This window comes from Scleropages formosus, chromosome 7 (assembly GCF_900964775.1).
Source record: "Scleropages formosus chromosome 7, fSclFor1.1, whole genome shotgun sequence".
Lineage (NCBI taxonomy): Eukaryota > Metazoa > Chordata > Actinopteri > Osteoglossiformes > Osteoglossidae > Scleropages > Scleropages formosus.
In genome coordinates, this window is record NC_041812.1 from 29,713,130 (window position 1) to 29,729,298 (window position 16,169).

At 43.2% G+C, this 16,169-nt stretch overlaps 1 protein-coding gene across 4 annotated transcripts in view; it reads left to right on the forward strand.

Moving 5' to 3' along the window:
• Nucleotides 1-16,169, forward strand: part of LOC108929066 (diacylglycerol kinase zeta-like) — a 104,246-nt gene that overhangs the window by 69,263 nt on the left and 18,814 nt on the right. For 2 of the 4 annotated variants that reach the window (XM_029253489.1, XM_029253487.1), the window contains 8 exons: nt 89-288; nt 2,264-2,364; nt 4,113-4,192; nt 4,897-4,941; nt 6,281-6,350; nt 8,753-8,793; nt 8,980-9,173; nt 14,075-14,188. In XM_029253489.1, the coding sequence (XP_029109322.1) occupies nt 89-288; nt 2,264-2,364; nt 4,113-4,192; nt 4,897-4,941; nt 6,281-6,350; nt 8,753-8,793; nt 8,980-9,173; nt 14,075-14,188 (845 nt within the window). The remainder of the gene's footprint in view (nt 1-88; nt 289-2,263; nt 2,365-4,112; nt 4,193-4,896; nt 4,942-6,280; nt 6,351-8,752; nt 8,794-8,979; nt 9,174-14,074; nt 14,189-16,169) is intronic. The other 2 variants (XM_029253490.1, XM_029253488.1) reach the window with 1 other exon arrangement.

Here is a 16,169-nt window from a genome sequence, read left to right on the forward strand (position 1 = left end):
TGTACATAACTGCTGTAAATAACTTCAGGCTTTTCTTACTGTACAGAGATTACATGGATTTCTGCAAGCCGTTTCCTTGTTTCACCAGGCAACGCTTCAGGTTGGAGGTCACGGAGAGAGATTGAACCAATGCAGGGAGGTGACACTCACGACCTACAAGTCCATCCCCATGCAGGTGGATGGGGAGCCCTGCCGGCTGGCCCCCTCCATCATCCGCATCTCTCTGAGGAACCAGGCCAACATGGTGCAGAAGACTAAGAGAAGGACTTCCATTCCTCTGCTCAATGAGTAAGAGTGCCCTCCAGACCACTGTGACGGAACATCAATCGTTAATGTGTTATATGGGCTAGTTAGTATGGTCCAGTGGGTTACATATTCATCTTATCAACCTTTTATACAAAAAAACTTGGCTATTCACCCATTTATATACCAGCGTGAGGTACCACTGCAACATTTTGAACATATATTAATATTTTGTGGCAGCACAGGAGCACAGCAGATAGTGCTGGTGGGCTGTGGGTTCTAATCCAACTCAGTCTCTGTAGAGCTTGCGTTCTCCCCATGTCCTCATGGATTTTCTCTTGCAGTCCAAAGATATGTCTCAGATGGTCTGGTGATTCTTAACTGAAACCCCCTGCCTCACACCCTGTGTTTCTACTATGTACTTCAGACCACCATGGATTGAGCAATTGAGCCCTTTCTTGGACTTGAACCCACAATGTTTCGCTCAGCTTTTTGGCCACCTGCTGTCCGTAGAACTCCTCTTTGTCGCTTCTTTAATTAATAACCAAAACAGAACAATCCATGTGTCAAAATGTGTGTGATAAGCAAAGTAATTATTATGTCCTAATTTTATCAGGGATGCCACATTGTAATACCAGACAATTACGCAGACATTCCAGGAGCGTGCTGTGTTATCAGCCTGGAAAGCCGTTACCACATGGGAGAGAAATACATGAAAAGGGAGATAGCTGGCAGTATCCAGCTTGTAATTTTTTTAAAAGCTACACTTCTTCTAGTTGCTGCCATAATGATACAGTTATCAGAACACAAGTCAAGTACAGAGCACTACTGGGAATTTGAAGAGCGGGAAGAGGAGGGCATAATGTTGCGCTAAACCAAGCGGTAATGATTGCAACTGTGTCATATTTTACACCTCACCTGTATGAAATCACGGCTTCTCTCTCGCTGGACCAAAGGAGGAAAGCAAAGGACAGCAGAATATTCATGTATTTGTCTTTTTTTTTTTTTTTTTAATTTTTGTCAAATTAATAAATTAATAGCATTTCACTGAGTTATATTTCGTCCTAGGATGTATTTTTGTATAAAGGGTTATGGGTCTAACATTTAATGTCCAGTCTATTTTCTTGATTCCTTCACTACCTTAATTCAATCCATAATTATTTGTAAGAATTATTGCCTTGTGGGCAGGAAGTATAGTTAGAGCTCAGATCACTTCACTGTTAGGGCCCATTTGATAGGAGAACCTGAACGAACTCTTCAAATCTTTATTTTGGGGCTGTGTGCACAGGTTCTGAAATGTCTTCTTACAATTTTCTTTTAACCCTTGATGCTAGTGATTTCCTTTAACCAGCCCTTCAAGCTCATCCATCTAGCTCTGCAGAGCAGGTGGTGTAGAGGTTGGAGCTACAGGGTTCCGCCTAAAAGGACCAAATTGTAATCCCACCTCCTGCTGTCATAGCCTTGAGCAAGGTACATTCCTTGAACGATACAGTAAATTTACCTAGCTGCATAAATGGCTCAACTTTAAGTGTCAATATTGTAAATCATGCTGCTGAAAGCTAATGTAAGCTAAAGAACATTTTGGGGTTGCTGAAGGGATAAGCTGCTGCATAATACATTTACTTACATTTACTTTTTGGTTTAACAAATATTTATGTATTACACAGAAAAAGTACATTATTTTAGTGAAACTAGATCAGTATCCAATATTTCTTTATATTTAAATTTAAAATTGACACTACTGTTACATGTTGTACATTATTAACTATTGTTGAGCTGATATCTTTGTCCAAAGCATTTGCACATTAAAAGTTCTTATAATTATTTATCCATTTCCCTGGCAAATATGTATTTACTGTATTAGCTCAGACAAAGCACCTTGCTCATGGGTTAGAGTGGAGGCCCTTAGATTGCAAGACGGAGACTTTAACCGCGACAGTGTTCTGACATTACTCCAATGGGTCAGACTTGTCCTTCCGTCCTGCATGATGAGCGGCAGCTTCCCCTTGCTTTCCTGCAGCCAGCAGCCCGTTCCCGAGAGGCTCCGGATCCGAGTGAGCCGGATCAGCATGCACGACTACGAGGCCCTGCACTACGACAAGGAGAAGCTGAAGGAGGCCTGTGAGTCCTTGTGCTCCCATATCACACATCCCTACCCCATTCTGCTCCTTCCTCCGTCTACCTTCCTCTCACCTCTCCTCTGAGGTGAGAAGGGCTCTAATGAGAGGTTGACAGTATGGTATGTAATTCATGTCCTGGATCCAAATTGTCCAAATCAGTGGCTGAAGCATCTCTTAAACTATATGTCTACCTGGGCAGGAAGACAGATGCATCTGTAACCCAGAATGACCTCTTCTTTGTTGCAGACAGAACAAAGTTTGATTGTGAATTATAATAACACTCCACTGAGCGTCTGCTGAAATCTCTGCTTTGTTTTTCTCCCCAGAAGCCGTGTTTGCATAACTTTGCCCTTTGCCTACTATTTCTCTTGAGAATTTTTATTTCTGTGGGTTTTGTGTCTGGACTTTGAAGTTCGATGCCCTTGGGATGCAATTGTAAGGAAAAGGACTCCTCAGACAGACCCCTGCATTGGCACTGTGGGCAACGCTACATAGTCAGTCATGTTTTGTCTGTGTTTTAATACGCTGTTTTTGAGTGTTCGGCCTCCAAAACCTTTCAAGTAGTGAACTGAGGTCTCAGCAGTTTTACAGCTCTAATCACTCTATAATCACGGTAATGACAACGGATGTTTTGGTTTGTGGGTACTCCTTTCATGAAAGTCTTGATTGAACTTTCAACCGGAGGAGATCCAGAAATGATAAAGAGATTAAATATGTGGGGGATATGTTTTTCCCCCGTTGCTGTTGCATAACCACGTTCCCTGGCCCAAACTTGCTTGCGTCCAACAAGCTGTACATGCAGAACGAAACGCTAGGGGTCAGCACGAGCAAATACAGGTGTGCATGTCTTCATGAAGCTACAGATGCACCGGTGGTGGCTAATCTTTCAGATTCCACTTTTGAGAAATTGGAACTTTGAGCAGGCTATTGTTTATTACCTGCTCTGGCAGAACTTTGAGCAGGCTGTTGTTCATTACCAGCTGTCCGGTGTTGGGCATTCATGCACGATGTCGATAATGGCTGCCGCTGCTGAGCGTGGCGAGAAAAGAAAAGGAAAAGGGAGGGAAAATGGAATTAAATTAGGTACCGCCTGTTCTCAGTATTGCTTGGCAACGGCACGCTCCTTAATAAAGTGTGCTCTCTCTCTGCCAAGGCAACTTGGGAGTCTCCTCTACAATGCACAGACTGAAAACTTTCGATCGTCCGTCCTGTCGTCTTACATCCGACAACATTGCGGTTCAGCTACCTAATGTCCGTCTTTTATGATTGAGCAGCGCAGGCACCGAGTACATGAATCCCAAGTCACAATTTTTAGCCACTGGAGATGAAGTAGCACAGTGTGTGTTTTACAGCCATTAGACACAGTCATGAGTCTTGTTCCAACAAATGCTCCTATGTTTGGGTTACAGGGTCAGGAGTTATGCTTTCAGCTAGCAAATGTTATCTGTTAGAGTATTTGACCGGTGATGAACTTATCTCCTGTCTCAGGCAAAATGTTTTTGTTGGTTTGAAAAAGCTTTCTGAGAGCTTAACTCTGTCAGCATGTGTATTTTAGACATTTTTTTTAAACCACATTTTTAGCTACTAACATTACACAGGCCAGCACATGTCATAGGTCAGACTCAAGCTCAGGATATTGTAGACTGGAAGCTCTTGCTTTTTTGCAAAGACCTTTTGAGCGTTGCCTTTGTCTTTGTGTAACGTGCCGATGTGGAACCCAGGTGGAATTCTGTTGTCTGTGTCCAACAGCAATCCCACTGGGCCTCATTGTCATCCCTGGAGACAGCGACCTGGAAACCTGTCGCACCCACATCGAGAGACTACAGGAGGTGAGAGTCCCTCAGGGAATATGCAAAAACAGAACGTGCAAAAACAGATGAAATGGAAAGAGGGACACGGAAGACCACTTAAGACACATTATCTCACTATTGACATGTTACCACTCTCTATGCAGAACCAGCAAAATATGTCATATTTATTTGCGAATGAAAAATATGTGAGCCATGGAAAATGTTGTCTTCAAGTGTCAATGGAGCTGGGAGCTGGCTACAAAGCTCTCTTGTTTTGTGTCCCTTGGTATTTTAAACAGGATAAAAAAATGCATTAAATAGTGCATGAAATTTGTATGTGATTTGAGGGCTAAATTTCTCATACAGCTGTACAGCCAGCTAATTATTTTATTCATGTTTATTTCAAAAGAAAATCCCCAATGACCCTCCCTATTAATAACTGAAAAAAATATATTTCATTTCTGAATAGTTTTTGAGAATCTTTTCTCCCCCATTATTGCTCATTCATCTTTACATTTCTGCACAACAATAAAATTCAAACCACACAATGGGTTTGGGTTTCTGAGCAACTCTCCTCGACGACCCACTCCATGAGCCACTCGGTGTGATTTCCGGTAACTGTGAATGGAGTTAATGAAAACCAGCCGTTGCCGCTGGCTGCCATGTGCAAATGGCTGTGTGAGAGTCATGCCATCAAGGACACACTCACCGACCTGGGCTCACAGTTTTGGTATTCTCTGCAGGACTTCATATCCGTTCACCCGTCCTTCCAGCGACTGGTGCTTCAGGTTTGTAACAGTGTTAGCTGGCAGTGGAACTTGTGTCGTTGTGTGAAACAAGTCTGTAATTCAAATTCAGGCAGTCTTTTTTTTATTTATCATAGTGCATTTTTTCCAATTGCCACAAAACTCCGGACAGTCGTTTTTTTCCAGAGAAAATCAAAAACAGAAAGCAGTCACAAGCACAGCGGTAAAACAGTTTTAGCATCAAACTTGAAAACTCCTGTATTAGTTGGCAAAAATTCTCTTCACCTTTATTGTCTTTATGCAACTCTTTAAGCTGCATAATGACACATGCCAATGAAGGGTATGGGCTGAAAGTGTCACTGAATTCCTCAGTGAGAGAACAACATGTGAGAAGATATATAGTATGCAGTCAGTACCTAATAATGACATGTTTACATCATATGACTTTGATTGCCCTCCCTCGTCTTCCTTTTAAACTTGTTAAAAGAAAATTTTGCAGCATCTTCTTGTATTTGTAGTAAGACACATTGGGCAATTGCAGGGGGCTCCAGTGCCCACTTTTTCTTGATTGCCTTCAATCTAATTCCAGACATCTCTTTGTCAATGAATCCCCTTCACTCATTTGGGAATTTAAGTCCCTCTTGTCTCTTAAATTATTCACCCAAAATTCAGGAAGCTCAGTTTCAGCATGATACTGTACAGTGCATTTCCATTGATGTATATTTCGAAACTTGAAATCTTTCTTTGTGTTTTGCTGCTTGTTTCTTGGTGTACTTCAGCATGGCGGGGAATGCTTTTGGGGTTGTGTTGTGCTACGCATGACCATTCATCGTGCCAGTGAAATGCATGCATGATTATAGATCCTGTGTGGTGCATTGAGTTCAGCAAGCATTTCTGGTGTCAGAAGTCAGTCAAGGCACCCTAAGGAGGCTCAACAATGACAGCAGAACAATCCCTTAGGGTCACTTTCCACTGAGTCTCATTCATCTGAACAGAGGATCAAGAAAATCATCATCTCATTCTGTATTTAGGTCACACACGTATGTACACTGGTGAACTTAAACTTGCACTTTTAACATTCACCCTTAGAGAAGAATATTTTAGTAAAGATGGCACTTTTTGAGACAATACTGTAAACACTCTGTATTACATTAGTCTGTGGTGGACACTGATGGGCTTCCATTTCTTAACATAGACATAAGAATTGTGTCACAGTAAACAAACCAAGAAGAAACTGATCACACAGATTTGTCCAAATTTATCCCCAGTAAACTATTACGAAAACTTTGGCAGTACCTTACTCAGCAAGTGTTTTGTACAAAGCTTATCAGTTGAATAGGATGCATAAAAACTAATGAAACTACGTTTCTTTTCCTCTCAGGAGGGAGATGGTGCAAAACTGAAGACACTTTCCTCACAGAAGCTCTCACCAAAATGGTGTTTTCTGGACTGTAAGTATTTCTTCAGGACAATAGAATTCTTCCTGCCAATGAGCTGCACCTCCTTCTTCTCCATTAACTGGTGACTGATTTCACTGGTTGATTGTCAGCTTTGTTGTCCACTGCCTACATACTCCACTCATCGACTGCTCTTGCCTTGTGTAATCTTAGTTGGTCTATAAATCATGGCATGAGCAGCTCACAGAAAAAAAAAGGTTAACCCACAGCAGGAGCATGTCTTCAGAACTACATGGGCTCTATCATGCATATTTAAATCAGAACCATAAGGTTTACAGGGTTACAGTTGTGTTACATGGTGCCCAAGTGCTTCACTTCCCAAAGACATGCGTTGGCGCTGTTAAATTTAATCCTTTCCGGTCTACAGTATCTCAAGGCTTGCATGCCTCCAAAATATGTCGTTTTGTCTAAAAGTCTCACAAATCTGCGTTCCAGCTTCTCTGTGTGACGTGATTAGCTTCCTAATTGAACCCCCGTGCTGGGCTGCCCACGGATAACAGGATGAAGAATGCTACAGAACCCAAGTCAAAGTGACGAAAACTTTGGAAGGCTTCTTGCAATCAGAATCAACCAGAAAAGGGGAAACATCTCATATTGTTTATCAGTGTGAGAAGTGTACAAAAAACTGAAATTGAGGAGCAAAAAAATTAAATGTGTTTGAATATAGCTTGAGAAATTCCAGACCTTGTTCCAGCTATCCTCTTATTGCTGGCTCCAATCTGATATGAGCCAGCATGGCCACTAGAAGAAAGCTCAGCAAATCACTACACTTCACATGGCACATGGATCAGATGAGAATAAGGAACCAATATATTATCCAACATTCAGTACCAAAGTGGTTAATGGAAAAACTCTCAGTATCTTGATAGAAGAGGCCAGTAATTCAATAAATCAAATCAGTTAAGTGTAGCAGCTTTTTCACAAACCTTACCGACTGCTCTTGCAATACTCGATATCAAGGTAGACTAAAGCAATACTGAACATGCCAGCTTAGCTACCACTGTTAGTAAAATAAAGTCTTGAGTTTTAACCCAGTTAGTCTAATATATGTCTATAGTGTACTCAAATTGTCTCTGTAAGTTTTTGCTGAAAAGCTGCTGCAATGATGTGCTGTTACACAGAAAAGCTTGGAAGAAATGAAAGAGGCAAAACAAGACGCATACCTTCGGGGTTTAAAGATTTCATTTTAATTTAATCCGTGTATCTCCAGATCTATAACTGTAATCCTGTTACATAGCCAAACTTTGTCCTGCGCTCAGGGCGAGTTAACCCATCGGAACTCATTTTAATGTACTCTTTTTTTGTAGGTCTGAGCTGCAGCTTTACTAACTTTACCTCTGCTGCTGTGAATTGGACTTGAGTGTAGAGGTAGCCCAGGTTTGAGGGAAATGGTTTCAGTTTGTAGGCTGGGTCCCGCTGCCAAGGCACCGCTTTGAGGGTGGCTTCTGCCAGGATCCCCCAGTGGCTCGGCGATCCAATGCAGTGGAACATAACTGGCATTGTCTTTTGAGGGAGGCAGGACTTGGGGCTTGGCTCCAGTTTCTTTGCTTTAAGCGCCTCCTGTTTGGCTGTTGTGGGCTGCCGGTTAGTGGTTGACGAAAGATGAGAGCCTTCTTCAGTCAGCGCCAGCGCCCAGTGTACTGAACCCTGCAGGGTGTAAAAAGAGATATCTGCATAGCAGGGGAGGCTATGAAAAGAGTGGAGCCTCCAGTTTTTCTTGGAGAGCAATGGAGGGCAATGTAGGGCATGGGGGGGGGCAGTTTACAGGCACCTTAGTCTGATTCAGAATTGGAAAAAATGGGCTCAACTCAGGTGAGAATTATATTGTACAATATTTATTGTATTTTATTTATTTAACTGATACTTCTGCCCAAGTTAACATGCGATATTATATACACACCTTACTAAGATTCCTATAGTTAGCAAATTATATTGTAGACCCCCTCTGGCTCTGACTTATATTGTAGACCCATTTAGACAGCTGGGTAACTTTAACTGTATCAGTACAGAGTACTGTGATCAAGACTATAGCACCAGGGATTCAAACCCTAGCCCTTAGTTACAAGTGACAGCTCTAATGACTATGCCACGTGCTCTGTAGATATTGGCAAATGTGTAATGGAGAAGTGTAATCTATTGTGACATGTGAGCAACATTGTATTTAAGATGTCATGTAAATTTGGGGAATTTAGTTTGATATCGCTGCCTCTGAGTGCGAAACAAGAGGCCCTGTTTATTACTAGCAAATCCCAGGCAATGGTCCGTGGTTCGTTTGGGACAATGTTTTCATGCTAAATGATATTCTACATGTTTAAACATGAATAAAGATTTTGCTGAAAAAAAGCTTATTAATTATTATTTTCATGACCACGATGTTTTTGCCTTCTTTATTGCAGCCACAACTGCAGATCGATTTTATAGAATAGATCGTGCTCAGGTAAGCATATTTAACTGATAATTTTTTTTGTCTTGTATCACTACTAGCACTGTATGATTATTTTTCAAAGTAGTTACATTGTGACAGTCAAGACTTTTTAATTTCCGAACCAATTAGACCTTATCAGTTGCTCAGTTTGGGTGTTCAGAGCACCGAGGCCTTGATTGCGACCTCCATTCATCCCAGGAGCACTTAAACTATGTGACGGAGATCTCGCAAGATGAGCTCTTCATTCTCGACCCGGAGCTCATCATCACCGAGACAGTGGGCACTTCCCCGGGAATGCCGGACCTCGTCGATAGGTCGGGAGAGTTCCCTGCAGCAGCGCACCAGTTTGCCTTCCCATCGTCCTCCTCTCCGCCGGCCTCCCCCGTCCCCAGGCAAGTGGCATTAAACAAATGTTGACTTCCCCACAGTGAATGCCTAATCCCTTCTCAATGAATTTGCAAATATCATTAATGAACCAAACTAAAACACTGTTTGATTTTTCTTGTGTCGTCCGTTATGTAAGCCAAAAGAATTCTCCAAAACACTTTTAAGAACGGGCAAAATGTTCACCTGGAACCTCGCCAAGCTTCTTACTTCTGGTTGTAGCTTTTACACTCAGGCAAAGGTCAGTATGTGAAGATTCCAGCGAGTGTAATTACAGCTGTGCAAAATGTGCAGTGAAATCATATTTCCAACACACATTTTCTACATGAATAAACATGTCTACTGCAGCCACAGCGTCTCATTTTATGTTGTATAGTTATTCCTGAGGTTATTTAGAAGATAAAAACATGCTCTCCTCCAGTTACTCAGTATTCCACATTGTCCAGTTTTATTTAGTATTAAACTTAGTTATGTAATTTAATCTGTTATTAAGGTTTTAATCCATTTTAATTCATCTGTGCAATTTTCTTCCGCTTCGTCCTGGGTTTGACAGCCAAGTTGCATTTCCCTGTGTATAACACAAAGAGACACAGAAAAACTTATTACAATGGCAAAATCACTATTCAGTGTAGTAAAGTAACTCAGCAAATTGGAAAATTCTTAGATGAACGAAATAAAAGAGAACTAAATTTTAAAAACTGCCGACGTTCAGCTAGTTTCTTTACAGGTGCTTAAAAACGTGCGAACTGCTGCGGATTTCTTTGTTGGGCCAGCAGTTCAGCCTGGATTTGTGTAAAAAGATAAGGACGCTGCTTTTCATTTGCCCCAGCAGAGAAGTGCTGGCAGCTGCAGTTCGGTGGAGAAGCTCGGCCGCTGGTGACACCCGTTCGCCTTCATTTTTGTCGCGAAATGATGTCGCTCACGATTGTTAAGCACTACGTATCAGGAGTCTTTTCTTAAGCACAGATCTGAAATTCAGATCACCAGCCAGACATCTTTTTCCTTTGGTTCTGAGAAACAATTTCCTGTTACCTCCCCGACTGCAATGTACATGGTGCAGATTGGATGTAGCGAGCTCAGCTATGGGCAGTGTAGACAGGGGGGCCCGTGGCCAAGCCACCCTCCTCAACACTCCAACCCACCCCCATTGCTTCCCCAACCCCTCTCAGGGCATGTCAGTGGTCTCACCATTCTCTCTACTGGCCTCCTGATGTAGCTGCACAACTATGCCTTTTGATGCTTTCAAAGCAGACGGCCACATTATCCCGGGGCCGGCGTGGTCCCTCACGCTGCGGCCTGCCCGGGCTTGAAATGGAATTCCTAATAAAAGCCCCTTTGGATCCTGAGCATTCTAGACAGATGGTGGGGGCGGTGCGAGGACATCCCCCCTCTCAAGGTCTTTCAGGTCCTGCTGTTGCTGTCCATGAGATGGTGCACATCAAAACCCTGAGCGGGACCACAGCAGAACTCAAATTCTGTTGACCTGACCGAGCAGACCTACATGAATGTATGCTCTGGTCTAATGTTGGTCAGGGTTATTGATTGATTTAAGGTGTTTTTGTGTGTGTGTGGGTGTGTCTTTCTTGATCCGTGACTAACCTTTCCAGGCTTTTGAAGTGCTAACTGAGATCCAGTAGGGAGGCGTGCCCAAAAGGAATCCATCCCCAAGACATGGGGAGGGTCCAGGCATGTCCTCCACCCTGATGGATTGATGGGGTTGCATGGCGTAGCTGGTGGGAAGGGACCTGACCCTGAGGCTGAGTGTCTTCAACCATCCACCCCTATCACCAGATGGTGCCATCTTCCCTCACGTTATGAGGAGCTCCATGCGCAAAACAGTTCCTGTGAGAATTTCTCAGAGAAGCCCCCAGGTCACCTCCCGGAAGTGCCCTGCGTCCCCATCCTTCACTTGCCTTGGATTTAACATCTATCTTTTGCTCCTGACTGAAATATTCCTGTTCTCTTTCTCCTCACCCCATTTTGTCCACCCACTTGCCTCGCACCCTCCTCTTGCCGTTCTCACCTCCAAGTCCGACCAGCCCACACTCAGACAGTGAGGCTTTTGCTCGGCGGCAGAAGAAGCCCCTCTTCTCTTCTCACTCTGGCTTCCCCTTTCCTGTCAAGAAGAGGTATCGGCCTTTCTTGCACGCTCTTCTAAGCGCTCGCCTGCTCGCTTGCCCGCTTCCAGACACGCCTGCTGCAGAACACCCTCTGAGCGCTTCCGACCCCTCCGCACCCTCTCCTCGCTCTCACCTCACACACATCTGTGTGTTCCCTCCTGCCCAAGAGCCCTCCCATTGGACTCAGAGTCTCTATGGGAAGCTTCACCGCAGTCATCAGATTCAGGAGATGATCCGCATGCCTCGGAGATGTTTGACTGACCACTCCAAAGTTCATGTAGTTTATAATAACCAAACTATTTGTCGTGTTATGCTACTGTGCAGTGCGGTTTGGGTAATTGCATAGATTTCTTCTCATGGTGCATTGCAAATTCAGTTTGCCAGTGTTTAGACACATGGGAGGAAAAGAAGTTCAATTTCTGTAAATGCATTGCTATCTATTATATTTCATTATTTTGTATTTAAACTAACCCACTGGGCAGTGTGATTAAAATGGCCTGAACCAAGCAAGCGTGCAATCAAAACTTGCCTACGGCACAGATGAGCGGAAGTCCTCTGAAGTGTCTTTTACATACAACGTGTCTCCCAAGTGTCAAAAATCCATTCAAATTCATTTTACTCCTCGTAAATCTGAGAGTTCCTCATAAATTCTGAGATGTAAGTCACTTCGGAGAAAAGCTCAATCTGCTGAATGAATTTAATGTAAATAAATGTAAACCTATTTGCTCAGCTCACATCTGAGCAATAGGCTGATATTTCTCTTATGTATTGCTACTTTCTGGTACTCATTACAGGAGTAATATTTGGTGTTATGATGTATTTTCTGTCACAAAGAGTGTCATGGTTGACCAATGAAATGAGGGTGTATTTAAAGAAAACCAAATATTTGCTAATCACCTTATACACTAGTGTATCTGTCCCTGTATCATTTTGGATGCCTGGGTAGCTCCTTGAATGCTTCCACCTAAAGGATTTTCTTCATATGGGCAGCACTGTGACACAGAGAGTAGCGCTGCTGTCTCACGGTGCCTGGGTGGGGCAAGAGGATGTGGGTTCGATCCCCGCTCGGTTTATGTGAAGTTTGCATGTTCTCCCTGTGTCTGCATGGGTTTCCTCTGGGTGTTCTGGTCTCCTCCAACACTCCAAAGACATGCTGTTCAGCTTCACCCATAGTGTGTGAGTGATGGAGAGACTGTATTTCACTGAGTGACTATTGTAAGTAGTGTATCTAGCAGTGTAAGTCACCATGGTGAATAAGGTGTGTGGGCTGATAACACTACATAGAGTTGATTGGAAGTTGCTTTGAAGAAAAGTGTCTGCTAAATAAATAAATTTAATGTATGTGGACAAGGCAGTGATGGCTGAAAAAAGCTAGGGTTGAGTGCTGGTGGGACAAAGCAGTGTTTTCATACAAACAATTTGAGAGCATTGCTGCCAAAGTGAATGATTACAGTCTTCAGTCTCCTCCATAGTTACAGAGGTGATTACTGTGGTTTCAACTGCAAAGCAGTCTAGGTGGCATTTAGCAGAGGAAGGTAATGGCACGATGAAGCCCTAGAGTCCGAGAAAGGAGCGGGGGGGGGGGGGATGGAACAGGCCACTCCCATTTGGAGAGCTAAATACAGTGGCACATTCCAGTTTTCTGAGTGAAAGTACCTATCACAGGGTTCTTCACCACCTGGTACCATGTGCTTAACTTGGCTAAGTAAAATGCCCGCTATGTGTTGCCTTCTTGGAAAAGTGAGTGATGAATTGCGTGGAACTTGCTGTGAAAAGCCCTGATCCCTCTGCTGTATTTCATGTACCATCATAACCACAGAATGTCTCAAGTGGGAATGAACTCATCTTTCCACTGAATACATTTTTCCTGCTGCCTACCTTTATCTTGCTGGTTGTTGCCATGCTATTCATCCATCGCTACTGCATGTATTGTCTTTATTCTCATGTCTAATGTCTGCAAGTAGCAGCTGAGCTCTTTGTTATTGGGCATTAGCTGCAACAAGCTGTACACCTTTATTTGTGTGCTACAATAACAGCGGTTGGGCCATATAATTTTAGAGGGCTGCATTCTCAGGAAAAGCATCTTTGCATGTTTTTAGGTGGGTAATGAAACAGTATAAATGAAAAGACTTGAACATATTGAGTTTAATGGTTATTGTTGCAATATCAGTAAATCGTGCTGAGCAGATTGTCTTAGGAGGTCGGAACTGCAATATCCAGGAAAGGGAACTGAGCATGTGGGTGTAAGTGGTGGGTGCTGTAATGTCAGCGGATTCTTTTTACTGGGCTTAAAACCAGCCTAGTTTCTCTTTTTTTCATATGAGAACCCACAAAGATTATCTTATTAATTTTAATAATTTGTCACTTAGCTGACAGTTTTACGCAAAGCTGCTTTACTTGTTTGGCTAGTTTATATAAATGCATGTATTTACTGGAGTATTTCACAGCAAGTACTTTTATTAAAGGTGCTATCACTGCAGCAGACGTGGGACCAGCAAACCAGCACACAACAAGCCACTGCATCCTACCCTGTCTTCACACAACCCGTTTCTCTGTCTTTGACGTACAAGTTAGTACAAATACGAGGATTCTCCCAAAAGTATTAAATTTGCACAGTTTCTTAAAAAATATTTTCTCATTTCTGTCTCTTAGTCTAGGTTAGATGTCAGTGAGGAATGGACCTACTGCAGTTTCTTGCTGCCTGGTCACCACTTCCCCTGTGGCCTTTGACCTCCTTTGCCAACCTTGACCCGCCTGGCCTCTCTCACCATGGCCTCTTTGCCCCTCAGGATTCTGGAGCTCCAGCGAGCTACTCAGCGGAAGCGCATCTCAAGCGACAGCTCCATCACCGAGGCTCTGGCCCATAGTGACTCCCTGAGGTCAGCCAAACCATCTCTCAGCAGGTGAGTTAGACCAGCCTTGCTGGAGGATGTCACAGTCATGCTTGAGAGTGATCAGCGTTGAGCTTGAGGGCAAAGACGTCCTGATGATCCTGAGAGGTGAACAATCCCACTCACCTTCTTGTGTTTGGGTAGCCCATCTTGTGTCCTGCAGAAGAAATGACTTAATAGCTACAACTTCAAAGCTGGTCTCGGTAGAAGGTGGCAGTGTCCAAGGAGTACATATGGGGCAGGACAGTATACGATACACATTACATTTACATTTATTCATTGAGCAGATGCTTTGCTCCAAAGCAACTTCCAATGAACTCTACGTAGTGTTATCAGCCTACACCTTATTCACCAAGGTGACTTACACTGTACTGTACACTACTTGCAGTGGGTCATTTGTGCTCGTTGTAATTCACATTGGTGAAAAGCAATACGGCTCACGGTTTCTGATGCTTGACACTCCGATCATCTGACGGGTTAAACCCAGTAGTTGAGTAAACTCAGCTGTATGATTCCACCATGGAAACTATCCAGCTGCATTGTATGAACTTGCAAAGGCAAACCCAGCTGCCAAATTGTTAAGATGTTGAGTGCAGTCTCAGCTTACAAACATCATACTTGAAGCACAGCTAGTCTGTGGAAGCTTTAATTTTCCTTTTCAATAACTATAATGCAAGAAAACGCACACAAATGTAAATGCAATTTTATGAAGGCCATCTAAAGTTCTCTGCAAAGATACATATTGCATGTGAAGACGTAAACTGTGTATTTTGCACGATTTTACGGACTCATAGTCCCGTTAATTCTTATTTAAAGATGTGAGGTGTGTTGAGAACTGTTCTGGCTCCATCCAGGCTGTTAAATTTACAGGCTGTGTAGCATGAAGGACAATAACATCTTCTCTGATTCATAATTAGCTCTGTGTGAGTCCATCTCTGCTCCTTTGATCATAAACTTGGTCTCCCAGCAGCATTCTTTTTTGCAAAGCAACTGAACCGTTGAAAGAACGTAACACTCCTTACTAGGCAGAAGGACGGCTGACGTCCTCCAGGCACTGGCATGTGCCAGATATCTTGCCATTTACTAATAGGTGGGAACTGCTCTCTATTTTTTTTTACTGTCCCATATCAAAGACAGATGGCGAAATCGCACGATTTTCTGTGTAATTATTGTACCGGCCGCAGAATTGCCCCTTGGAATTTAATCCGCTGTGAAATATTAAGTCGTCTGGTTGTTCTTTGATATGAAGGCGTCAGCAATGATATTATGTGCAGTCATTTCCCGGAGCCGTTACCATCCCAAATTTGTAAATATGGGAAAAAAAAAAAAAACAAATGACTCGAATTGAACAGAGGGCACAGTACAGGTACGCTGAAAACAAAGACAAAGAGAAAAAAATATGCACCGTGAAAGAGCGCTGCACTTTTCTAGTTTTGTGCATCTTGCTTTATGCCCTTAACGGTAGAACAGACATGATGTATGCCGTTGCCTTCCTGTCAGCGTTCGTATCCTCTCATAACTCCTAACTGAAGAAAGGCCTGAGGACACACCAGGATTCCTATCTTGAAACTGCTGCATCTGCACTCCTCTCGGCGCTCAGTGACAGTCATTGATCACCTGGGTCTGGTTTCGCTAAACGGAACTCGGAACTAGAGTTAAAGCATTGCCTTGCTGAATGAATTTCTCTTTGTAACGTGCTAATCTCGCTCATCTTGGGGCACACGGCCATGTTTTCAGGGGCTGGCACCGGTTTTCACATTGGGAGTCCCGCTCTTCTGTTGATTTTACATCTCAAGTGCAAGTGGACATTTATGCTTCTGTTTTATGTGTTAATTTACTGTCTCTGTTGTATTTGTATTTTTGTGCTCGTGTTGAAGGACGGGGGTTGAAATGGTCAGTGTTCATCGGCGTAACACAACTGCTGCCGATTTCAGTATGGTCGCCAGGTGAGAGACCAGTGTTTTCCTCTTGTCTCCGCTTTCTTCCAAGGGCT